The sequence below is a fragment of the Orussus abietinus genome, unplaced genomic scaffold, assembly GCF_000612105.2.
Source record: "Orussus abietinus isolate OABI.00-Male unplaced genomic scaffold, Oabi_2.0 scaffold42, whole genome shotgun sequence".
Lineage (NCBI taxonomy): Eukaryota > Metazoa > Arthropoda > Insecta > Hymenoptera > Orussidae > Orussus > Orussus abietinus.
This window is the reverse complement of record NW_019394787.1, coordinates 683,849-710,251: the sequence shown is the minus strand read 5'-3', so window position 1 is coordinate 710,251 and position 26,403 is coordinate 683,849. Positions and strand designations below refer to the sequence as shown.

Below are 26,403 nucleotides of genomic sequence, written 5' to 3'. Positions count from 1 at the left end.
CTCTGCGCTCGACACGAGAGGTTAGGACATCGACAGTGTCCTCTCGGCTTTGCGTTCTCCCGAGTTCTCCTTCTCCTTCCCGTTCTCCCCTCGTCCGGTTCCCCGCAACCCCTTTCCTTTTCTTCCGTCCGTCCTGGCAACACGGATACACACATGAGCGGACGTTGAAAAAGCTCACGAGTCCAGGAATCCCTTCTAAATCCCTTTTATACTTCCATCCCCGTCAGAAAATCGGAAAAGCTCGAGCGGAACTTGGAATTACCGAACGAAAGGGCGCGAGTTCGAATCCCGGCTACCGGCATGGCAAATTTTTTTTCTTTTTTATTATTTATATTATTTCGTTAGTATGCAGATATGACAGAGGAGCACAATTATGCACGCGGAGGTGCATCTTTTTTTGCGAAAACGAGTCTGCGCTTCAGGGATTAGAGGGAAGCCGGCTCGCAATGGTTTCCGCGGGCGGAAACGCGACCCCCTCGATCATGGCTGGCCGCGATTGCGGCCGCGGTATTAACGAGTCCGTAAAAGCGTCCGCGGATTTATCGATTCTTTATATTCGTACTTCCCGGCCGCGCTTTTTATCCGACCAATCTCCGCTAATCCCGCCTCGAATAAATGTCCGGGCGTGTTTTCGCTCCTACGCCACGGCCAGACTACCGACTCGCAACCCCCGAGTGTTCCACCCTCTTTGGACAATATTTCGCAATCCCATCGACTCCCGCCGGATTCCTCGGAACGCGTATTACGTATATACATATAATTTACGATTGGCTCGACCGCGGCTCCGTAATTTCAGCCCCGCACCCCGAAGTATTGAATTATCCGAGCAAGCGTGCGCCGCGCCCTTCCGCCATTTTTCACGCGCGGCGGGCGAAACGGCCGAATTTTCGTTTCCTCGTTAACCTCGTTATCCGTCCCGCTGATTAAAGTGCCTTGCCCTCCGTGAATCAGTGACTGGATGATTAAACCCGGGATGAAGAAGTACGCCGTAACCCCGGGTAAACCCCAGGTTTACCCGGTTCTCTTTACGCAGGTACTTCTTCGAATTTTTCAAGAACTATCTTCGTCATTTTGGGTAGGTTTTTATTTTTTCTGTAATTTTTACAGGTTCCTAGGAACAGTCGAGAAGGATCGGGAGGGTGCTGGGAAGTTTCCACGTCGGGAATACTAACCGAATTAAGTTTTTACGAGACCCTAACAGCGGCTCCGCCCTTTCTGGCGGAGCTTGACCCCCCGCGAGGAAAACTCAGCCAATTTCCTTCCGGGCCCGTTTCCTCCATTCTGGCAAAAATCGCATCTCGTCAAGGTTACCTGCAAACTTCCGTCATTCCGCGTAACTTTTTCCGCGTTTGCTTCCCCTCGCCACCTGTGATGTCCCGGGGCGCAATCGTGCCGGCGATCATTTCTAATCGTCCGGAAAAACGCGCGCTTCCTTTATACCGGTCGAGGGAATTAGACGCGGGGAAACCCCGCCCCGGATTCGAGTACCCAGAGAGCGGGGAAAATTAATTCGGCAAAGGAGCGGGCGCAGTTTGTCGGAAAAGAAATTCTTGGAAGAGCGTGGAGGAGGAAGTTGCAGGAGTCCCGATAGAGAGGAGTCCCAGGGGAAGAGGGGAAACGGCGAGGAGGAGTTCGAAGGGTGCACTTCATCCGTCTTCGAGATTCCCCGATTCCCCGAAATCGAATTCGCCAGGCCAGGAGGGGCACCTCTTTCAAGTCGGGATTCGAGAGAACGCCTCCGGTTCCCTGGGGAGCGAGTTCCCTCCTCGCCCTGGCGGGAAGCTCCTTAGTAATTAATTCCGCGCCACTCGCGGGACACTTTGAACAAGGGGAGACCCTAGGCACTCGAAATCGGATAGGAGTACTCGTAGACGTACTTCCGGTGCGCTTTGAAATCGACGATCCGCCGACTTGGCCGATCTCGTTTGGCCAGGAGCCCGACCAGGCCGGAACGATATTTGGCGCTCCGGTAATGGCGGCGAAGTCGGAAAATTCATAATTCCCCAGGCCTGGTTGAACGCTAAGCGGCTTTCGGTCGAATCTGCGAGCTTTGGTAGAATTTCGAGCTGTTTCAACGGACCGTACCGCTCGTCGCCGGGAGAACTCGTCGGCGTTGAAGCGTCGTTCAAACAGAGGAGTAGTCGAAAGACGAAAAGGACGTCCAAGGAAAATCCGAAGATTGCTATCGATTGAAAGGATGAGGAAGGTTTTCTCAATCGGCCGATCAGTTTGGGGGTTGGCACCCCAAAACGCCGTTTTCGGTAAACGTTGGTGCCGGTAGGTACGAGGAATTATTCCGAGGGTTTGTTCCGTGCCAGAAGGGGAGCCCAGGCGACTCGAGATGTGAAGGACCTGGCTCCCCCAAAGCAGATGATCCACTTTTAATTCGGAGAGGCCTCCAGCCCCCGCTAGGGCACTCGACACTTTTTTCGCAATTAGGGCCCTCTCGATGTTTTAGCCGCATTTCTGCCCGTCCGTTCGCCCGCCCGACACAATGGCTGGTGGGACTCTCAAACGGTGGACCGGTCGAAGAATTGGGACACATCAAACGACGTCCACTTCGGGACGTGGTAACGAGCTCCCCTTTGCCCAAACTCGCGGTCCAGCGAGCCGGAATCGGTCGGCCTCTTAATCTTAAAAAAATGGGCTCTCCCGCAGGATAACCAAAGGACGCTCTACCAACACCAGCGACAAAGTTCCTCGGAGGTCGCGAAAATCCAGGAGCGAGTTCCTGCAATAACAGGACCCTGTATCCCGGCTCCGGAAGGCAAGCTCGGAGTCGACAAGGGGAGGAAGACGGGAGAAGTCTGGAACGAAGCTCGCCAAGTATTTTCCAATTACGTCTTGTGTTAACAACCGCCCCGCGCGTGTAGGGGATGTCTGGCGAACAATCGATGGGACTACATGGGGAGTTTTGCAGGAACATCGCCCCATTCGATGGAATGACTGTTGAAGGGGTCCTAGATTTCGTAGCTTTATCTTTTAACTCTTTGGAAGGATACCGCTTTTCATGGAGGGAAAGGAACGATCGATGACACCCGATGACGAGTTTCGTTGATAACGTAAGGGGGATGTCTGGCAAACAATTGATGGGACTCTTAGCACTGAGAAAAAAAGTTAGCTCAAAGAAATATGCTTTGCTACAACAAAATCCTGCGATCAGATACGGGCAAAGAAATGTCAGGAAGGGTAAACGAAATTCGATGAAATCGATGATATCATTTTTCTTCTCAACAAAACAATTGTTTCTTGCAATGATGTATGATTCAGGCAACGATGTATATGTCAACAATGTTTGTTCAGTATAGTCATCTTTTTTCTCAGAGCTAGAACGCCGACCCATTCGACGGGTCCATCGGCAGGGCTCAGCTCGCTGACGCCGGATGACTGATAAAGGGGTCCCAGATTCCGTAGCTTTATCCTGCAACGATGCTGCTTTTGAGAGAAGGAATGGAACCATCGATGATACCTGACGAAGGGTTCTGATGACGACGTCGCCGTCACGTCGGGTCGTGGAAGGCGTTGAGTGCGAGGTCGAGGTGGAGGCTGACGGTGATCTCCGGGTCCGCATTATGGAAGAGGAGTCGGATCCCTAGAGCAAGGCCACCGGGAGTAGGGCCGTTGAAAGGGGAATCGGGAACGGGAGTTGGGAGCAAGGTGAGGAAATCCCGGAGAGACTCGGGCCTCATCCGAAGCCCTCGAAGCTCGCGACGTCGCGGCTCCCGGATTGGAGCAAAACGCGGAATGAGAGTGAATGCGGAGCCGCAGGGATCAATCCGGGACGCGCCATTGGCGGGTCCGCGAGAAAGACCTGTAACGTCGATACGGACCTCGTCGCTTTATGACTTCCCCGGCTGTTTTCCTGCCCGGGAACGGGAAGGAGCGATTCTCCCTCGGCTTAGAATCTATCCCCGATAAACGCCCCCCGACCTATTTCCAAACGGCGTCTCTCCGGTAGCTCTGGATGGAGACGTTTACCAGGGAGCTTGTAAAATCGCTGGACCTGGAATTAAAAATCAGGATGACCGGGAACGAGGCCACCGGGTCGCAGGCAGACCCTGACTCCGCGAAGCAGGAAGGAAACGGGTAGAAAAAAGAAAGGACGAATTATCCCTCGGAACCGGAAGCGTCCTAGAACACAAAACAAGGCCGGGGGAAGAGACACGGAACGGGCGCGTCGGATGCGCTGGAAATAACAAGAGGAAGACGCTCCTTGTTCCGACGTCACCTGGACCGGCAGGACCCCCAGCGAACCCGCCGCCTCGACCAACGGTTTTCCCTGACCCAGAGAGAGGAGAATTTGCATGATTTCCGTTTAAATCCCACGGGAACAAAACGTCGGGCGAGGTAGCGGCCCTTTAAAGTCCGAAAAACTGGCCAACGGCGAGTCGAAGGATACGCCGAGCAGCTGGTCGCTTCTCTCCGCCCCGGATTTTGAAAACTCCGGACGCGGATTTTATTTTGGCCGCGGGTTAACGGATCTCGGGGGGGGGGGTCGCGATTGGTTCCCGGCCAGGAGACCACTCGACCCCATTGGCCGGGATTCCTCTTGGGGGGGTCGGGGAGGACTTCTTCCGCGGGTCCGCTGGGGGTCGCCTCTTCGCTGGGGGCCTGTTGACGCGGAGCAGGTTTCCGGGGGCATCTTTCAGGCCACTTTTCGAGGGGGTCTGAGGTCGTCCGGTGACTTTACTGTGAGAAGATTCGTTGCGGAGAGAGCGATCTCCTGTCGGAAGCCGCGACCTGTTTGTGCCCCCTGCGAAGGGGGTCCTTTCAACCCCCCGCGGAGAAAGCCGCGTGGCAGGCTTCTCGACTTTCGGGCCTCGCGAAAGTCGCCCCGGTAACGCGCGGCACTTCCTACTTCGGCGGATTCGAAATTGCGAGATCCCTTTGTACACATCTCGACGTCTGAAGAAGTTTCCGCGTAAAAGTACGAAAATTGCAGAAAATTGGAGAAAATGCGAGGAAAGCCGAATCGGTAATTTCGCTCTTTACTCCCGGAAGTGGAGGATTTTTATCTCGAGGGAAGCAAGGGCTGGGGACCGGTCTCACGGGGAAACAAACCCCCCATAAAACCGGAAGTCAACCCGAGTTCCCCTTGAGCGGTGCAATACGGTGCGGAGGATTCAAGTGCAGGGAGCACGGCCCGATTGCGGTCATTCGGAAAACGCGCTTTTCCCGGAGAATTTCCGGGAGAGGAGCGCGGGTTAAACGGAGAGGACGGGGCGCCGAGGCGCGGCCGTTCCGCGGCGGAACAGTCGGCCGGCCTCGCGGACTTACGACGGTGCAAACGACTACGAGCCGCCCCCGTAGTTTCGCGCTCGCTCCGTCGTAACGACCGGCTGTAATTCTTATTCCCGTCGTTTGTCACGTTAAGGCCGTTCATGCGAGATTGCGTATTATTCTCGGCGAGTAGAACCGTCCACATCGGAGATGCAGCAGGCCACAAGTGGGACGCGATATCGCCCGTTCTACGGGGAAACGAGGGGTTGCGTTTTATGCCACCCCTGCACCGAGAAAAAAGATTAGTTAGCTGAAACCAATATATTGTACGATATACATATCGTTGCCTGAATCATATACGGTTGCAAGAAACAATTATTTTCTTGGAAAGAAAAATTGATATCGCTGATTTAAACTAATTGTTATCTATTGAAACAAATTTTCTTAATTAAATCTGACATTTCTTTAGACGTATTTAATCGCGGGACGTTGTTGCCATATTTCTTTTATTTTTCTCAGGGTGGGAAGCAAAATTCACCCCCGGGGAAATTTACTGAACGGAACTTGATCGCGGAAAAAACGTTTCCCGGCTGGAAAACACTGAATTTTTCCAAAAAGTCGGAGGATCGCCGAAAGGAGTCCGAAAGGAGCCAAAGGATCGCCGGAAGTCCTGCAGGGGGAGACATCGGGGGGCGCGATCTAAATTCACAGAGCGCGGGCGGGTGTCATGGCCGACTTTTCGGCCGAGTCCATCTCCGATTCCCGGAGTACGTGGGTGCAATTCGGATGAAGGAGGGCACCGACCCCTTCGGAAGACAGCTGGCGGTGCAACTTTAGACACTGCAGGCAATTTTCCTGGACGAGCATCCGGTATTCCCGGGGGTCCTGGTCCCGCGCCCCTGGGAGTCCTCCCGAGGGCGAAGAAAGAGAGCCGGTACACTAGCGCTCCCGGAGATCTCATGCATATTAAAAGACCGATCGATCGATTTCCTCGAGTTTCCCGACTCTGTTTAGGGACATCGGCGTTTTCCATGGTAAACCCACCCCGCGGGGCCATTGGTTATTATGCCGTTGAGGTAACGACGTCCGATCTAGGGACGTAGTTCCGAGCGAAGGTCCGTCTGCGTCGGCGGCCAAACACCGACTGAGCGAGTCGCGATCCGCGCCCGATGAAGAAGCGCGACCCGGCGACGCGGCGCCTAGGAGATAAAATGGCGGCCGCCCTTTGTCGCCACGAAATCCCGCCTGCGGGGTTTAAAAAGTGACCGCGACCTCGGAGAGTCGGTAATTAATTCCACCTTTGCAGGTGGAATTATTCCGCGATTTCGCCGCGACCCAGGCCGGGTTCGCTCTGTCGTAACATTGTTTAATGGCCGCTCGCAATTACCAGTACCGGTCCTAATTAAGTGATATCGGACTTCGGCAGGGCTTCGCGGGGCTCCGCTTTCAACATGGCCGACCGAAAGTTGCGACGCCGCAGGCCGTAGGCGGATTTCGGGGAAATTTTGCGACAATGTGGGAAACCAGTTCCCGCCGAGCCCGACCTGACCCAATTTCATTCGGAACCACTCTCGGCCGCGATCACCGGGTCCGGCGTGTGTTCCGTTGCGCGACAATGGCCCTCCAAGCCTTTCTCCGGCTCCTTTGTTCTCCACTCGGCGAACCAGTTTTCGGTCGCCTGTCGCGGTTCCTTAATTCCCGGGACATTTGGCGACGCGTTCGTTAGCGATCCCGAAATCCGGGGAAAAATGGCCGGGTGGGTTGGGGTCTTTCGGAGGACCCGGATAGAAATCCTCCTCTGGAGGAATTTAATGACCCCGTGGACAAACGGCGATCCAAGTATGTCGGGCCACTGGGTTCTGCAACAATCGCGGCAATCACATTTTGCAGTTAGGCTAGCGGAAGAGATTCGCTCTTCGGGCGTGATCGCCGGCCGCTCCTTTCGGATAGAAGTGGTCCTTTGCGACCGATGCGTCGAGCCGTAAAGAGATTCGCTCAAAGGGGACTCTCCGTCTCCTCCGTTTCCTCTCCCGGTCCGACTCGACTCGGCTCCTGGTCCCAGTTTCCATACGATATCTCGCACAAGGTCGGACGTCGAGAAAGAGGACGCAATTAGCGACCCGAAGTCTCATCGGTTTTAGGAGTCCGACTCGTAATCCCACATAAAGTCCTTCGCCTGGAAGGGCCCAGGGCGAGGGCGAGGCGAGTCTCGCTCCGGATGCGTCCCTGCAGGACCTGGCCTCAAAGGGATCCTTTTATCCTTTCGTCTCGGCTCCTCGTCGAGAGATCAAGTCCCATCCGCGCTGAAATCCCGGATCCTGGCAGGTCCCGTGCATTGGCTTTGGATCTTAATTTTTCCCGTGTCCTGGTCGACGAGTTAAGGACGCAGGATGTCGAAGAGGGGATCTCCACCCCTTGCAAAATCCTGCAGACTTCACCCGGGTGGAAATAACGAGGCTCGATCCGACCGCGGTTTTGCCACGTCCGCTCGTCCCATCGCGTCTGCACCTTTCCGGGACACTTCCTTTTATCTCGGGGACCATTCTTTAATCCTTCGATGACGGAGGATTTGCGAATCCACCGCAAAGAGTTGTCCCCCATCATCGAGGATTTAAACCTTCTTCCCGAGCTCGCCCGATCTCCCCGATTATCTCGAGGACTCGTCTTAAACCGTTACGAGCGTTTCAGGGATTCGGAATCTAGGATTATGAGGGATCGTATCCTTTTCCCCCTTCGTTAAACGAAATTAAATTTAATTAAACCAGTGACGTGTACACCAAAGAAAGGCCGAATTTCCTTTCGCACCTTGTAATCGTGGAATTCTCATAGCTCGAGACGGAGTAATTTTTGGTCGAGTTTCAATACGGCAAGGAATCGATGTAATTAATTAGTCGGGTCCATTGCCGAGCACTTGCATTACAGCTTCTTCCCGGGTCTCGGGGAACCCTCGAATAATTAGAGCCTGGGTTAGATTGACTCGACACTCTGTCAGCCTTGCAGCTGCCGTAATAACCGAAAGTTTTGGCTTTAAGTTTCCCGGCTAAAACCGTTCGACCCAGGGAAAATCTAATCAACGCCGATGAAGCCCCGTCAGGGCCCGGGTAACTCCGGAGTCTCGTCTCCGCGACGATAAATCCAGAAAAGAAGGACTCCGTCTCGACGATTTCATTTTAACAAACCAAAGGCGACTCATTCTAGGGGAGAGCGCGACTCTTAGTCGCTCAAATTGGGTCAAGTTTTGGCAACCCCGGCGTCAAGACTTGGCCCTAATGAACGCCATATAGCCGAAAGTTTCGGGATTTACCTCTCTCGGCTAAAACCACTCGATCCCGAGGGGAAACTAATCAGCGCTGATGGAAGCCTTCGCTTCATCTCCCTATATCGTCGCCCTGACGACGACTTCCGCGGATGCTGGATCTTTCGAGGCGAACTACATACAAAGTGCATCTGACTTGCAAAGGAAGCCCCCGCAGCGCCCCTCCGCCCACAAAGGGGCGTAATCAATGTATCTCTGTTAATTAAAAAACTTGGAATAAAACCGTGAAAGCTCTTCGCGCCGTCAGCTGGCGGAATTAAAGGTCCAGGGAGGGTCCAAGACCTGCCTCAATGTTTTCCAATCTGGACGCCATCCGAGTCGAGATTTTCGCATATTCAGGCGCAATTACTAAGTCTTGGAGGAAGAGTTCACCAGTCGGCACACCCCGCCACCCCCTGACCCCAAAGCTCGTCCCCTTCCTGGGAAAGAGGAGGCTCCCTCCAGGAGGTTCTCTTAATCAAATCGACGTGGATTACGGCGACGTCTTTGCCGCGACGACCGAAACGAACGTTCTTTGAAGCGCGTGCTCTCGCCGGGTTCTCGCGTACCGATGGAACTCGAATTTAATAACTTCCCAGACCCGCCCCATGCCCCCTGGGAGCGCCGACCAGCTCTGGATGACGTCCCACCCTGACGACGGTGCTCGAACTTTCTTCCCCTCGTCAGCCGGGTGTCCTCCGTCGAGTCGCTCGACCTCGTCATAATCGATGCTTTATCGGTGCCAGTCGGCGTAGTTACGACGTTATTAACGACCCGGTAGGTGCGTCTGATCTTGCGTTAACGCTGCCTCCACTTAGGTTCTGGACAGATGGAGGATCGGGAACTTGCCGGAGTCTGGGCACCTATCTAAGGAATATTGTAGATACACCTATTCTTTGGCCACTTGACGCTTCGAAAATACCAATTTCTCCCAGTTTCCCAAGAAATTTCGGCAACTTCGATGGAATTATGAAGAATTCGAGACTTGTTATGATTGCAGGGAAGAGTCGTTGCGTATCGATACTGTACAAACGATACATTCGTTCATTGGAAAATTTGGGGAAGCTTCAAGAGGGATCTACTCTCAAAAAAAAAATTAGCTGACGTGCAATGGATATATATTGTTGCCTGAATCATGCACAACTGAAAAAAACAATTATTTTGTTCATTTAAACGAATTTCGTTTACACTATTTGACGTTTCTTTGGACGTATTTAATTTTTTGTCGCGGGGCATATTTATTCGAGTCAACTGTTTTTCTTTTTAGTGCAGGTGAAGTGTCCCTTGGTGTGGCACTCACCTGGCCATGGTTCCAGACTTTGGGCTTGGGGCTGGACCCTGCACCCGCGGTGTTCCCGGAGGTCCCTGTTGTCGGCGTCGCACCCGGAGACGGTGTCGTCTTCACGGGGGTCTTCGGGGTCTTCGTCTGCGTCGCGACGGCGGCCGCCGGCGTCGCGTGCTGCTGGGTGCTGGGCTGTTGCTGTGTCTGCTGCATGATCTGCTGTATCAGCTCCAGTTGCTGCGTCGTCAGGCAGTCATTGCTGGCGCCTGGTGACGTGGCGCTCTGCAACAATGCGTACGATGACATGGTGCTCTATAACAATGATTTTCGTAAGTTTTATATAAACTTCGTCACAAGGTAGTCGATGCCAACGCCTGGTGACGTGGTGCTCTACAACAACAACTTTCATTAATTTAATATAAACCGCGTCGTCAGGCAGTCGATGCCAACGCCTGGTGGCACGGTGCTTTATGAAAATGATATTCGTCATTTTTATATAAACCGCATCGTCGGGCAGTCGTCGCTGACGCCAGGTGACGTGGCGCTTTGCAAGAGTGATTTTGATTATTTTTCCCTGTTTTATTTAAGACCCCGCGGATCTCAGTCGTCGCAGCGTTGTTCCCTGCACCCCGGACAAGTCCTTCCCTGTCTCTCGCTAATTACTATCGCGGCCCTTCCGGACGGGAATTATTTCCTGCAAAACGCTGCCGGGTGCCCGCCGCCGAGTAATTTCTCTTCCCGTGCGATATAAAGGAACGGACAGGGAGAAACGTCCCTCTTTTTCTTCCCGCCGACTCGTAAAGGCGGAGACACGATGCCGGCCAGACCACCGGGACGTCTGCAGGCCATTAAAAATGCGATCATCTCAGCTAGATGGACACTCCTGGGGCGAGACACCGAAACGTCCATCTTGGAATTGCGAAGCCGATTTCAAGTTCTATTTATTTATCCAAGTGCACCAGGATCTATCTTCGCCTACCTCCTGTCGATATTTACACGTTTACCTGCCCAGAGTGATCAGAGAGTTTTTTACGGCAGCTGATTTACCTATCCAAGGGTGGATTTATTTTACGGTATCCAGGGATCCCGACATCGATTCCGCAGCCATGCTTCCAGCGAACGATTCCGCGTTACCATTCCACGCCTACACTTGCATTCCCAGCGGCCCCGCACGGCGCAGCTGCAGCTGCACGCGCCGGTTCCGCAATCCGGGACCGAATCTGTGTCATTTCTTTTTATCCGTGTCGTTCCCCGTTATTGCCAATTTTTGCGCGATCGCGTCCACTTTTGTAGCGGCGGTGGATCACCGACCGATTAAACGGTGCGGAGGTACCGCAGCATCCGCACTCGCTCGCGAGATAATCCGTTGCGTTTTCTCCAATGAGCAGGAAATAGGATGGATTTAGCGCGGACGTTATTTCCGGTGAAAAGGGACTTCGCAAGATGGCGGACGCGTGGCATTTCTTGATTGTTTTCGAATTACACAGACGGCGCAATTTCAGGCTGCTTGAAGGAAGGCCGGGTCTAGATTTTTATTTATCCTCCTCTATTTAGGCGAGCCCAAGCGCAAAATCGAACGATTATCTCGGCTCGCGTAATCGCAGCGCGTCGGGAATTATGTGCCTATTGGGACCGCGTAGTGCAAATAATTAGATCATAAAACGGAGCGGTAATCAGTTTTACGTCCCGGTATAACGATTATCTCCGGAAAGTACGCGCCACCCTGGCTGCGACCCGGATTGGACTGCTGATTAAAATTGGATTTGTTAATTACTGCTGGGAATGCGGTGGTCGCCAGTCCAATCCGACTCATACCTTATTAAAGCTTCATTTCTACATTCCCTGGCCGGAGCTTGTCACCGCCCCGAGGATGTGCATCCCCATCGTTGACTTTAACTCCTACCCTCGGATCAAAGTCAAATTTGTCGACTCCTCGTTTCTATAAATCGCCTTTAATATCTGCTAGGATCCACTCGTCCCGTTATATTTAATTCCATTTTCTTTTCCATTTAGAAACACTGGCCCATAACGACGTAAGGGTGGCTCACTCCTGGTGATGAAATTAACGACAAGGAATTCCCCCGTAGCCCTCCCTTTTTGAATCCTTGCTTTTGAACCCCACGGCCGAACATGCGCGGAATTTCATTGACCAATCAGGCGTTGATTGGGACACGAGGGTGGAGTAATAGGGACGTAATAAGGACCCGCGACGAGCCAGCAAATTCCATCTTTAGATGGAAAAATACTTTCGCAATTAATTCCCTAAGGTAATTAGAGTTGTTTCTTCTTGAAATGTCGGCCGCTTCTCCGGTTAATTCAGGGAAATCATTTTTCCGAGATTTTCATGCCGGGGGAAATTGAATCGTGGGAGGGAACGGACGTCTGGCGGGGTGGGGTAAGTTATGTATATTGCCGCTCGGAGAGGGAAAAATATTTCTCGCTTAATAATGTCGGTCGGACACCCCCGCGAGTCATTAAAAGAAATTAACGTTCCAATTGTAAAGCGCCGGGCTATGGAAACCCGGCTTAAAAGAGCTCGCGAGGAACAACCCTTTCGCCCGGGCGGGGGTGTATCAGGTGGGGTTTCGCACCCCCGACGAATCTTTTCTCGAAAACACGATTAGCGAGGAACTGGGGCATTTTTTTGTAAAAACAAGGCCCAGGAAAATGTGTCACCACGAAGGAAAGTAGAAAGGTACCAACCCTGACAAGGCGTCGACATTTCTCCACCCGGGCGTTTCTTTCTCCCCATTTTCTACGTACTCTCCCCCGTAACGGTGCGACCTCCTTTTCATCCCCCGCATTCACATCCGAGGATGCGTACCGCGACCGCAGTAATAATAATTAACGCGACGAATTAATTCCGCAACGGTTAAGACATCTCGATCGGCTCGGTGCTCGCATTGCCGGCATATTTCCTTGACAATTAAAACCACCGACGAGGGTACATGGAATTATTAACCGCAGAGAATCGACGGAGAAACGTTTCCCTCTCGACCTTTCAGGAAAATGGGAAATGTGTCGCGGTGAGGAAATTTGGCAGGTGCGAGATACGTCTCCGAGGGAGGAGGCGCATTAATTCAGGGGAACGTTTTGAGCGTTCGAGGGGCAGGACGCGTTTCCCCAGAATTTCGCATTTCATTTTGGCGAGGCTCTTTCCGAGGGAGGCGGGAAAAAAATGGTCTCCTCTTTGTAAGGAGACCGGGAGAGACGCGAATTTCCGAACAAAAGCGCCCCCGACACCAGCCGCCATTTGTCCCCGCGCCCGTAATGTCGCGACCCGAGATAACTACCCCTCTCGCAACGACAACAACAACTGACATTTATTTCGGCGGAAATCTCCCCCGCGAAGCGTCCCCACCCCCGCCCTCGGGCGCCTTGTGCCCGATTCCTAATCCCCTGACGAATAGGGAATTCCGGCAGCCCAGTAAGTTCCCGATCTACGAAAACGATTTTCCCCTAAATGGGGAGAACATTTTTCGCGAGCCAAAAAACCCGAAATAGAGCATCCTCCATATTCCGTCCGTCCTTTTTCCCGGTGCAAACTAGGAATAAAGATGGCGGCTCGCGAGAACTGCCCCCTCATTTCGCGTCGATGCGAAAAGGAGAGAGAAAGAGGGACTGGGAACTTTTTCCAGGCGAACTTCTCGCCGTCGGTCTCGGTAATTAAATTAATTAAGCCAGATTATCCGGACCGATGTAAAAACTTCGATACGCCGCATAGACGAGGCGAGGCTTTTTACGGCTCCCCTCGGGGGGCAGGGTGCCCCCTTGTACTTTTAATTCGTTTAGGCGGGCCGCTCACCTAAGAACGTCGGGGGGGAGGGCTTATTACGTCGGAAGCCAGGTGTTAGAATTTCCATTGATCCCTCCCCCGCCCGAAGCTCACGTATTTTCCCGGTGGGGCGTCAATTTTCATTTGAAACTTTCTTGCCCATCCCGGGGGCGGCCGCCCCCGCTTCAACGCTGACGCACTTCGCAATAACTTTTTCACCTCTCGCTTTCCGCGTGCCCCGATCGAGCCAACTTCCACCCTCTTAGATGCCATCGCGTCGAGGGCGAGAAAGAGAGAGGGAGAAACTCCGCTATCGTGGGGATTCGGGGGGATGTTGCCCCACCGAGCTCGCCTTGAGTAGCGGCTGCTCCATGCCTCGAGGAGGGAGGATCCTGCCTGGGAAATCGTGCAAAACCGTTTTTACATTTTCCCTCCACATCTCGTTTCGATTTTTTGCATTTTTTCCTTTGCCCCCACGCTTTTTGGTTAGCCAGTTTCAATGGAAACCCGGGATTTTCAAAGGACCGCGCCGGAGGGATTTCAAAAAAGCCCGACAGATACAATCATGAAAAACGGTAGAGTTTCGAGCCAAATACATTTTCGAGCGAGAAACTCGTAGCGTTAAGTGATGCGAGAAACTGGCCCTACGCGTTGAGTTCAAACGAGACTCTACAGAGTTCTATACAGTAAGGATCGACATTTCAGGAGTGGGGGAAATAGAAATATAATTTTTTCATTGCTACGGATAAAGAAATGAATTTTCAACCAACTCAAGAAATCAAGCAAAAAATCAGGAATTTTCAAAAATTTACCCGACTCTGATTGAATTGATGAACATCTGAAATGCATTCATTGGTCAGTATTTCAGTGCTCGCCAAATAAAATGTTTTCAAATTAAGTTTTTAATTTTTTTTTTTCATTTGATCAGATTTAGTTTCAAGTTTTATTTGGTTAGATGAAAATAGAAAACTGTAGATTTTCATAGACACATGATTTTAAGTGATATCATTTTCAGAATGGATGTACTTGTATTATGTGGAACAAAATGTACAATTTGGCAATAATATCAGATTTGAGTATTTAACAAAATAAAAGTACTAACACATTTGGAAAAAATAGTTGATTTTCATTTTTTATTAAAAAAAAAAACGGTCTGAATTATTTTTGCAATTCAAGAAAGAAACAAGACCGTATTTGGCAAAGTTTCTTTACACTTAAGGTGTCTTTTGATCGCTCTTTACAGGCGGCATGGGAAAATCCTTATATTATGATAAAATCCCGGCATTGTTTAACGATTTTGGTGGGCAGGGCGATACGAACCACGGGAACCAAAATGGCGTCGCCTGGTACCGCGGAAGCGTTTCCAAGGGGACGGTCGGTGCAGATTCGCAGAAAGGATTTTACTTGGATCGGTGTTAAAACGTGGACCGGTGTCGGGGCGGTAACTGGGAAGAACGATTTTCAAAAAAAAGATTTTCTGAGATAGCGGTGTCAGTTTTGGGGCTTCCGGGAGGGGCGGGGGCCACCGGGGGGAGCTTTCAGTGGCTGTAAAAGTTTCCAGGGGATGCTCCAAGGTATTACGAAAGCAAAGCTCCGTAGACATGGAGCTTCGTCTCGCCCAAGACGTCGTTCACACCGAGGGTGTGAGAAATCTACCGCAAGGTGAAGCCACCCCCTCCCCCGTGCTCAAAGTGAAAATCTTATCTCGCGCCTCCCGTCGTATCCTCTTACCTTTGAAGGATCCCGGGGAAAGCAGGATTAAAGCCCCCCGTCGCCCCTCGAGGATACTTTATTAATTTTCACCCGGGACTTTATCCCGTTTGGTATTTGCCCGGGGCGCAGGGGTAAACGTCATTTTTTCGCCCCCGAAAATGCCCCAGCTTCCGGGGGTGGGGTCCACATCTATAAGGACATTCGATTTCCTAGGGTTTCTATAGAACCATTCTTTCACCTCGGCAATAAAATCGAGGGTGAAGCCAGGAAGGGGCAACCCCTCTCAGAGGTCCCACCCTCTCGCACTCCTTTCTCGGAAGTCTCAAAACTACCCGAATTACTATTCACCCCATCGCCTAGGTAATCCAACAAACCCCGCCGTGTTTTACTAACGTGAGAACTGATAAGTAACGAAAAATCGAGACAACCCCTTTCGATCGAATTCCAAGTGGAAACGAATTTTCCGCAATTTTCCACGTATCGGAGTGCGTGGTTCCCGATGCCAATTAATTCCCTTTCCGTCAGGGTGAGGAAATCGGTTTTACGACGTCACGCGATTACGCGTCTCTTTGTTCAAGGGGTGCAGTTGACGGAACACGATCGTTACGTGTTTGCAAGGAGCTCAGGGCAAATCGGGCCCGATCTTAAGTCGCCCTCTTGGTGCAATAACGAGCTCGATCGACTCTGGGACGGTTCAGGGGGTGGAACTTGCGAGGGGTGGAACGAACTCCCCGATAACGTTGTTTCCGGATCCCCGACGAGATATCGGCGAGCCTACGGAGATGGAACAATGGAACCACCCCAGAGGGCGTTGCCAGTCGCAAGCGATTGTCTCGTTTGCTCGCGTTTACACGTTTTACTCGCCCCTCTCGAATGCGTGCGAGTACATAGGGGGGTGGGGGGATGCATCCGCGAATTCGCAGCGGACTTTGTTGGCCGATTTGCGATGGCGACGTCCTTCACGGGGGGCGCCGTTCTCCATCCCCGAATATACGGACGCGTACTGAGATTTCGATCTCTAATTAGCTGTACATCACGAGAGAACGCGCTCGCCCTCCCCCTGCCTCCCATACATGGTATGCATTAGCATGCACTGGATGCATCGTATGTACCGTGCGAGGATATTCGTGGATATGACAGCTTCACTGTGTGTGCCCGATTGCAGATACGGAAAGATATAGAGATGCAGGGATGCAGAAATGCAGGAATGCATTCGAAGAATACGGGAATGCAGTTGGGCTCTTGCTGGGTACGCATTTTTCTTTGTATCGATTTCGGGGGATGATTACCTCTGATGAAATGGATAAGTGGATTTCCGGACTATCGGGTCGATTAACCTGGTAATTCCGGGATGGAGAGCCGATGGATCGGTGGGCTCCTTATCGGAGGACTTCCCGAAGAAGTCAAGCGAACGAAATCGAAAGGGTGAGATCGAAGATGATCGATTAAGAACGAAGCCCGGGAATCGCGGTCGGGGATTCCGGGGGCTGCATCAGGGTGCATCTGCCCCCGCATCTTCGGCTGGGGGTGACTTTGATTTGCGGCGTTCGCGAGCTGCGATCAGCTGCAGAGAGTGGAGGGATGAATCGGCGGGCAGAGACTGATATCTGACATTTGCAGAAAGGGGCGGACAGGAGGGGGAGATATCGGGCGGCGATTAACGACTCCAGGGGATGCAACTCGCAGAGGGCGCTCCTTTCTCCTCGCTCCGGGTCGCGGGCTCCTTTTCTTCCCGGAATCCAATTTGAATTCCCACGGGACTCGGCCGGGAAGTTGGCCGGTGGAGTTGCGGCCGCAACGACGTTTCCGCCGCGGCCAAGTTAGCGGGACGCCGCTAACGAGGGCTGCGCGATACTTCGCCGAAGTTGTTATTCTTCTGGCGGAGAAAAGACGGGGCCAGGGACGAGAAAAAGGGGTGCAAAGGAGAGGGGGCGCAGTCGCTGCCGCGGAACCCCGACCGGGACGCGGCCCTGCATTTTTCAACCCCCATCGGGTCCCAACCCCACAAGGAAGGAAAAATTTCTATTTCCCCGACAACTCCGGGAAACGAATTTACACCCGGTCGGAAATGCTCAAAGGGCTCGCCCCCCGCCACCCCCGACAAGTCGCGACTATAATTTTCAACTCATTCACTTTTTAAATCCTTCACTGCACCCTCCGAAGTCTGGAGGTAAATGCGCAATTTCATTGCCAAGACACTAGAAAATTTGAAAATTTCAATATTTTAGGCTATCATAGGTTCGGCATAAATTAATCACGGGGCAGTTTTGACATCTCCTCTGACCGCGATAAAGGATTAACTGCAATTTGACTCGGCGCAATTTACCCTGATTGCACAAAGGACGAGTACACGGCGCACCTGATTAATACCCCCAGTTCACACATAATTATCTGAATGGAGTAAACCATGAATTCGCGAGCATTAATGTAAACGAATACACCTCCCAAAATGAGTACATCGTATTCGGCGCAATTAGATCAATCGTTAAACACCTTTCGGCATGATTAATTGCGTTACGTTAGTCGCGGCTGTTTTAAGAGCACTCTGCACCGACCGGTTACAGAGTGCAAAAATTCGGGAGCCGAAAAATGGGAGAAATCCGTTTTTGTTCTGATTTCGGAGCATTTTCGGAATCGTGGGGACGATTGTCAGGCGAAATTCAGGAGCGTCATGGAAAGGGCTCTCTCCATGAAAAGAATGATAAAATACGAGCGGTACCTGTCGGGATTTATCTGTCCTGCCATTACGCGCATCGAGTTCTGCCCGAATTTATGAATTTATCGCAACGCTCGTGCCGGCAGAAAATGCACCGGGTGCCATCGTCCAAATTGTGCGCCCTGAATTATTCTTTATTGGCCCCTCTAATTGGCCCCGATCCCAATTCGCTCTGAAATTTAGTTTACGCCGAATAAAAGCCTGATTTCGATTCATCCCGTACTTTTTTTTCCCACATTTTCACCAGTCGGATTAAAACCTTTAAGGTTCATTTTCCCTTTAACCATCCCGGGAGCCGTTAAACCGAAAAGTGAAATTTCATTTTCTATCGTTCTTCTTGATTACCGAGTATCGATATTAATAATAACAACGGCTCCCCTCCTTCCGGAGGAAGTTCGGTCGAAGAAGTTGCGGAGGCATCCGGGGGGTCGTTTCTTCGTGAGTTCGCCTCCCAAAGTGGAAGTAGAATTCTGCCTCTCCCGGCGAAGTGGAAGAGGTATATATGTACATGTATATATATACGTATATACGTAAGAAGTCGAGGGAACCAATGGTTAATAACGTCGGAGAGAACGGAGGAATCCCGGTCTCGTTAAGGCGGCTTTCCCGTGGACGGTCGAAGGGACCCGAGTGCTTTCGAGGCAAAAGAGAGATCGCCGAAAGAGCCGAGAAAGTCGAGACCCCGAGAAGCGAGGGGAGTCCCGGGTTAATGGTCGTGCGAGACGTAAATATTTTTTAACGAGAATTCGAAAACTCCTCGAGAAGGGAGCTCAGGGGACGTCTTTATCCGGCCTTCTTCGGCAGACTTCCGATCCAGCAAAGGGAAATTTCGAAACTCGATTCCTGGCCAAGGTATTTCCCACCGCGACCAATTCTCGGAATAAATATTTATCCCCGCTGGAAATTTTTTCCTCCCTTGAAATGACGTTAACGCCGACGCATCCGAGGAGACGTCCTCCCGATGTTCCTCCCGATTTTTCCAGACGCGGGTGTACATAGGATATGTCAACGGCGATGGGGCAGGCGCATGTCTCCGTCCTCTTCCATCCCTTCCGGTCGCGTTAGAGGGGTGGAAGCGGTTTAAGAAATCCCCCGGGATCCGCCTCTGAATGGCGAAGCCTGATGCGCCGTCGGAAATTCCTAACCTCTCGGCCGCCTCTCTCCGGCGGGTCTCGTACGCGTCCCGGGAATACGGAAATTCGTTTAACGCTTATTAATAATCCGCCTTAAGGCCCGTTCCAACGGGATAACGTCGTAAAGACGCGACGTCGCGCGCCCCGCGCTAATAGCGCTGAAATTCTTTCATCTCGGCTCGGCTCAATTACGCCCTTTGCGGGCTTCGCAAGATGGAGACGTTCGTTTCTTTTTGGCCCTCCAAGCCCGATGACGGAAGGCACCGCGCCGGCGGATGTTAATTTGAAAAGTTTTATAAGCTTTAAATTAAAACTCCCGCCCCTTTCTTCCTCCTCGTTTCGCTCCAAGATGGACGACGCGATTGGTGACGTCACGCTTGTCGCCATTAAGAGTCTCGACTTCGACGCAATTTGTCTCCCGAGTTCCATCCCTAACCTCCTAATCGTCCGAGTCGTTAACGTTTCCGCGAGTTATACGTTGTCAGTTTTTTAATCCGCAGTCTTCGTACCCCTTTCTAGGTTAGGACACGAGGAAGAGAACGGAAGCGAGTGAATATTAAGGAGACGTGTCATCCCTGGCGACGATTTCCAAGCCTCTTCGACAGCTCTCCTTTGAATCGCACCCTTCCTCCTCCGGCATGCATTATTCCCTTTTCGACGATTTTCAGCCTTTCCGTAAATTCGATATGTACGCCTTTCCGGAGCGGAATCGAGCGAGGAAATCGTTTCCGCGCCCATCTCGAGAAAAATCCCTTGGAACGATTTTCTACGCGATGCACCTGGACCGGTCCATCGTCGGTCGTGGATACGCCGAGTTTTTGGAATATTTCGCATCCCCCGATTTTGGAAGATTTCAGATTTTCCGGAGCGGATTCGAATGGAGCGGACCAAAGAATCGGGGAACGGTTCCCGAGAGTGCAATAAATCGTAAATCACGTCAGAGTCTGGGAAGTTTTCATGGGCGGTCACCGGTTCTTTCATTTTCCCGAAGCGCTATCTCTTTCTCCTTCTCTGCCTCTTTCTGGGCTCCCTTACCGCGTCTCGTTCTCATTACGAAGTTCCTGGTCATCAAATTTTATTAGCCCCACTTGAAGCCCTCCCGACTTCTAACTCAATATCGTAGATTCGTAGTCTCTCGGTTTAACTACCCTCTTCTGCGAGAGCCCAGCCCGGCCCCTGCCTCTGCCCCTTTCTCTCTCCAGCGAAACCTAACCTCTAAGAGCCGCCTACCACCACTGTTACCACTAGTACTTTGCTTCTCCTGCAACCGACGACTCCGAAAGCAGCAATAATTCCTTGCTCCACGGCCGAGAACTAATTTCTATCGGCTGAACGCTTCGTTTCGTTCCCCGCTGGAGGGCCGCCATTTTATCACGCGGGGCCATAATGGCCGACTTCTTTCCCCCGAAACGAAAGAAAGCTTTATCCGTTCTCGAGAGAACTCCAGTGAAACGTACCTTGGAGAGCGGAAACGGGTACTTGACTAGCCACCAAAACTGGTCCAGTACCTACCATCGCTCCGATATTTTTTATCCTTACGTTCAACCTGGCGAAAGGAAAGGGCAGAAAAATCCTACAGCAGGAAAGGAAGTTTTCATAAAACGACCCGAGTTATTACTTTCCTGGAGGACCTCCTTTAAGGGACCCTCCAACTCGGGCCGAACCACTCCCGCGTCCTGACTCCTAAGTTCCCTAGTCCAGAGATGAAATCTTCCATCGGGACAATTCTTAGGAAAACTTTTCCCGGATCCAGCCGCCCCTCTATCGGGGAGCTCCGGGAGATGGCACGGGGATAAAAAGTTACAAATGAAGTTGGGCCAAAATCGAACGGCTGGTCCGACCTTAGGGGGTTCTTTGGAACCACGTGTCCTATCTTCAGAAATTCCATCTAAATTCTTTCTGAATTTTTTGTTATAAATTCTTTCTAAAATCCGGCCATATTCCGATTTTTATCCGATTTCTCTTCACCTTAATCTCTCATCTCTTGGAGCTGATTCGAAATGGACCTACCTTGTGCTGGTGAACCTGGGTCGGCTCCGTGGACAGAAGTTGTTTGAGGGCAGTGTGGCCATTCTGGGTCGCCGTGGTCCCCGGTGTGCTGGGCGTGCTGGGGTTGCTGGTCGGCGTGTTGGGGGTGTGTGGACCAGTGGTCGGGCTGCTGGGACTGCTCTCGTTGACCTTGCTCCCAGCGTGGTGATTCTCCGTGTGTCTTCTCAAACTTCTCGCGTCGCAGTAGGACTTTCCGCAGCCCTCGGCCTTGCACTCGTACGGTTTTTTGTTACGATGCGTCAACATGTGACCGTTCCTAAACAAGCATGACGTTCTTAGATCGTCGCATTTGCCACGCGCAAATTCGGGGACTCGTTTAAGCAAGGGAGACCCTAGGAGGGGAAGGAAGAGATGGGGCACTTTTTGAGAATCCTCGATCCCGACTTCCTTTTCCCGAAGGGAGGATCCTGCGGGGGAGCAACAAGTTGGCGGCGCGACTCGCTCCTCGCCAGTAAAGAAACACTTTCGTGGCCCCGGAAGGGGCCAAGGGAAGCTTCCTCATAAATGCATTAATCCGAAGACGATTGTCGCTCTGGAAACGGCGTCGTTAAAGGCCTCGGATGTAGCCGGATTAAAAGGTTAAGAGGGGCGATAAAACGGCATTTCCGAGACTAGGAGCGCCGAAGTTGCGGTTCCCCAGTTAATACCCGGGGCACTGGTTAACAATACCGGGTAAAGCTGCAAGAGAGACGAATAAACGACGAAGAAAAATATTCAACCACGTATTAGAGTGCCTGCGAAGTGGATGCCACGTAAATTTCAATTAACAATTTCCCAAGCGAGTTGAGGAGAAGTCGATACCAAAGATAACCTCAAACCGCGTGGATTTTTCGCGACGTCGGTTTTCACGGGAAAGGGTGCAGTTTCTCGTCGAGCAAGATGTGCTACTTGTTTTCTTTGTGGTTTTTGGTTTGACTTCTTTTTTTGTTCGTCGAGGGGAAAATTCTCAAAGCCAGCCGACCGCGGTGAAAATTCTGTCTCGAGTTTCCCAAGCCGCGCGATAGGAATGGATTCCGGCGCGCCGTTGGCGGAGCGTAAAGTCGCGTCGGGAATGGGTTTAATTTGTAAGAGCTAATTTGCTCAACTTTTAACGTGCCCCGCTACCTCGCGAATTATGTTTCCGAGTGGAGCCGGCAAAATGGAGGCAGCTCCTCCGGCGGACCTCCCGAACTTGATGGAAGCACGAAGGTGGATCGCCAAGGAGATTTAACTCGCTCTAATTACCAACTCCTGAATCGGCTTCGGATTCAGCTGGTCCGGCCTGAAGTTGGAGCCTTCGAGAGTCGGCGTCCCAGCTGGTCTACCGAGAGGAAACTCGAATGATTCGATCTTGGACCGAAGTTCCGAGTAGGGCCTGACTCGGGGACCTTTGTTGGAGTTCCCTCGGCGCTGCGGGACGCTAATTCTCTTTTCCAATTTCCACCTCCGGACCCGGGGCAAAATTCCCAGGTGAATAATCAGGGAGAATATCGCGGCGAGGAGTTGCGTCCCGCAACCTTCAGGGTCGGTGAACGACAAAGCGGAAAAAAATTCAGCTTCCCATTGGCCGATGACTCGGCTCGACAAAGAATGACTCGAATTCTAAAATAATTCACCGAAAGTGCCCAACGACCGAGGATTTAATTTTCAGTCCCATTTTTACCAATAATGGCGACCTCCTCCGGGATTCGTGGTTCACCGTGAGAATCGAGTTGCCACGAGGAGCAGGGAAGGAGCTTCGATCGCAAGTGACACTTTTGCTGGGCACCCGAATCGTAAAAGAAAAAACACCTTCGAGTCCTTTGTCCGCGACCCCTAAGACGGCGGTCTTTGAAATCGGACCAAATCGAAATACTATACCGGGAATGGTATACCAGAAGGGCGAGGTCGAGGGGAAGAGGAAGACCGTCCATCTCGGATGGAGTCGGGCCGAGGCAGCGAACAGGGGATTTACAGATCCGTCTTTGAAGGGAATACAACGAGATCTAACCAGCCCAGGCCGACCAGGAGAGCCAACCGGCAAGTAAGCCAGCCAGGAGAACCAACCCTCCGCGCGGCTATCGATTCCCTTTTATTCCTTTTCCCATTCTGGGAAAGAATTGAATCCTTAGTCCCCCTAGTATGGCTCCTCGGTTCGCCACCTGCTATTCTCTTCCGTCTTCCGTCGGACCCGATGTACGAGAATACGACCACGACGATTGAACGAGAGCCGACGAGGGATGAAAATCCGAAGCTTTCTCAGGACCTTAATAAAGCCTGTACCCTGAAATCAAGCGACCCGCTCGACCCTTCGCCTCGTCGTCCGCTCTTACGTCCCTCGATTACGGGAAAAGTACGCTTTTCCACCCAACGATTACGGAAACTAGAATTTTCCCCGGATTCTCCATCCTCCGAAAAGTGTAGAAAAAATTTGAAACGCCGAAATTTCAGCGGAGGTGGAACGGTTTGGAATTTTTCAAAATTTCCTCCCAGGTGGAAGGGACTCCGCCGGCGGCCATCTTGGTACCCGTCAAAGTACTTCTCTTTGGACCGCCGCAAATTTCGTGGGACGTAAATATGCGGCAGCGCGATCAATCGATAAATTTGGATTAAATGTGGCCGCTTTGAGGCCCGAATGGCGGCGCTCGGAAAAGCGGATTTCCGGAAGCGAGCTGACTGCCAGTCGCGAAACGCGTTTCCCGGGAAATTCGGGAGCTGGTCCGGGCAAAGGGAGGACTGTTTATCAACGATAAAGGCAACGGTTTACTCACAAGTGGTCCTGCCGCTTGAACGCTTTGCCGCATATCGTGCAGACGTACTTCCGCTCGTCGCTGTGCGTCAGCTTGTGCTTCGTGAGGGCGGATGCGTTGTTGAACACCTTGCCGCACACCTGGAACCAACGACAACAGGCCCGTTAATTAATGGAAAATAATTTTCGAGGCCGCATTCACCGACTCGACCGCGCCGAGGAGAGATTCGGAGTTGCAAAGGCAAACGAGAGATGATCGATGGACCACGCCCATCTCGCGATCTCGCAGGAAGCCACGGTTGCTCGCATCGCGCACATCCGAGTGGGTTTTAAGTCGACATAGATCAGCGGGCCATAAATTACAGGGCGTGCATTGTAAGTGAAGTTTGCATGATTCGAGGACGAGTGGACTGCAAGCTCGATCGGGAATCTGGGACGATCGGAAATCGTTAATTACTAAATACGCCTCCCATTTAGCCGTCCTCGAGTATCGAGGAGGATTCTAGCATCGGGCGCATATCGGGCGAATTCAATGCACCGAGTTTCTTCCTCATATGGAGTGCATATCCCATTCGGTGGATTTTACCCCGTGTCGCCGTCCGCAATAATGACTCGGAATAACCCCTGCGTCGCTTCGAGAAAAGGATGCCCGGGTAAAATCTGGCGTTTTCGTCGGGACCGTTTTTTAGGGGTCCTTTTCACGGCATGTCGGGGGTGTTAAACACCCCCAAGAGCGCCGATCCCGCTCGCTAAGCACCGGCTACGTAGTCCGTCGGCATCGGCGTCCTTCCAGGGCGTCGTCAATTAAATCGGACCGTAATTTTCAATTAGCATGCATGGCACTCGTAAACGGCAGGCGGCTTTACGGGGACGTTAAAAGCGCCGATAAAGGCCGGATTGCTCCATCCCCTGTCATGGAGGAGCAAACCGGCCCGAGTCTAGGATTTTACAGTTCCACCTCGCGGTGGTTGTAACGCCGGTCCACGGTCATTTCATCCCCTACAACTCGGACCACCCTGGGACCGATCGCGGGTGCAGCTTCGCCGCCATTTATCACCGGAACCCGCCATCGCCGTCGGTCGCGAGGAGGCCGCCGAAATTCACGAAAAATTCTAAACCTCCCTCCTTCTATTTTCGCTTTTATCGGGACTTTTTAACGACGCGAGGCAACGCACCGGGGCGCTTTTCTCTCGTTTTTCGGACCGAGATCCGTGTAGCGCGTCCAGCCTCCAGCCGGACCGGACCGCGGTTAAATAGGAATCGATTAAGCGCGAGCCCGGAGAAACCGCGCTCGGTGGTACGCGAAAATGCAGCTGCATCTGAACCCATGGCTCGGAGCCCATTTTCCCAGGACTTCCGTGCAGGGAACTTCCGGCGAAATTCCATACGAATCGAGCCACCCCCGCGGGTCCGAGCGGGAATTCGTCGCCACCCTCCCGCAAGCATCGCGTGGGAGTTATCACCTGCGATGCCGGCTCCAGGTTTGACTGGGTTTATTATGCGCGTTCTCCGAAGCTATTTCAGGAAGCCGGGATCATAGGAGCGGGAATATTGTTCCGGGGGGTTGGCTGGAACCGGGCCGAGTTCCGGAACCCGGAATCGTCCTCGAAGGCGCCCCGAAATTCCGCGGAATTTCGCGTCCCCGCTCCAGTTTTGGTCGCGGAACGGCATTCCGGGTTTTTTAATTTTCTGGTTAGTCCTGATTTTCGGGACGAGTACATGTTTTATCCTTATCAGGAGAGAGATGGTTGGTTGGTCCCTGGTCATGAATCAGCCTGTACGTGCAGGGGTTGCAACGAGGGGTGGGGCACCACCGCACATATAGGTGCACATACGAGGCACTGCGAGTAGAGAGATAGAGGTGAACCTATACCTAGTACAAGGTTCAACTCCAGAGTACAAGGTTTAACTACCGTAAGTGGCTGAACCGTGTGACCTTACCCCCCGCCCTGTCGAATGTCGGACTGCGCTCGCGTATGTGTGCAAACCACACGTGCGATCTCGAAAAGTCCGAAGTTGCGGCTTGCGAAGTTTCGACCTCGTTGTGGAAATTAGTCGAGAGAGGAGGAAATAAGTACTCCGAACTTTTAGGGACGTAATGGAAGAGGGTTCCGAAAATTTCATCCCGCAGGACCGAATTTACATGGTAACTTATCCTAGGCGAGAACCGGTATGACCTGGTATGCATATTACTTCCATTAATTTTTCTTTTTTCTTTCAACACATTATATATAAAATTATAATTAGAAAAAGAATTACACTGATATTTTTCTTTCACTTCATAGAATCGTTAGATATCAATTCACGGACACTTGCATGCACCTGCAGCTGCATTCGCAATGACCGACATAGCGATGATTGTGCCCACGAGGGCGCAATCGCTGGTCCTTTCACGATTCGGCCGCGAATCGACGCCGCGTTCGGCGCTCGGTGCATCGTTGCATCGGTGCATCGGCGTCCCGACGGGCAAAGGCGCCCGCTATTACCCGTTATTGGATGTCCTCCGTCCTCCG

The 26,403-nt window shown here is 52.1% G+C and overlaps 1 protein-coding gene across 7 annotated transcripts in view; it reads right to left on the bottom strand.

Annotated features, from left to right (window-relative positions):
• The window catches only part of LOC105697253 (transcriptional-regulating factor 1), a 263,174-nt gene that overhangs the window by 34,678 nt on the left and 202,093 nt on the right, over positions 1 to 26,403 (bottom strand). For all 7 annotated transcript variants that reach the window (XM_012420399.1, XM_012420401.1, XM_012420405.1 and 4 more), the window contains 3 exons: positions 23,913 to 24,031; positions 21,145 to 21,439; positions 9,816 to 10,079 (listed from right to left, as the gene is read on the bottom strand). In XM_012420399.1, coding sequence (XP_012275822.1) covers positions 9,816 to 10,079; positions 21,145 to 21,439; positions 23,913 to 24,031 — 678 coding nt within the window. The remainder of the gene's footprint in view (positions 1 to 9,815; positions 10,080 to 21,144; positions 21,440 to 23,912; positions 24,032 to 26,403) is intronic.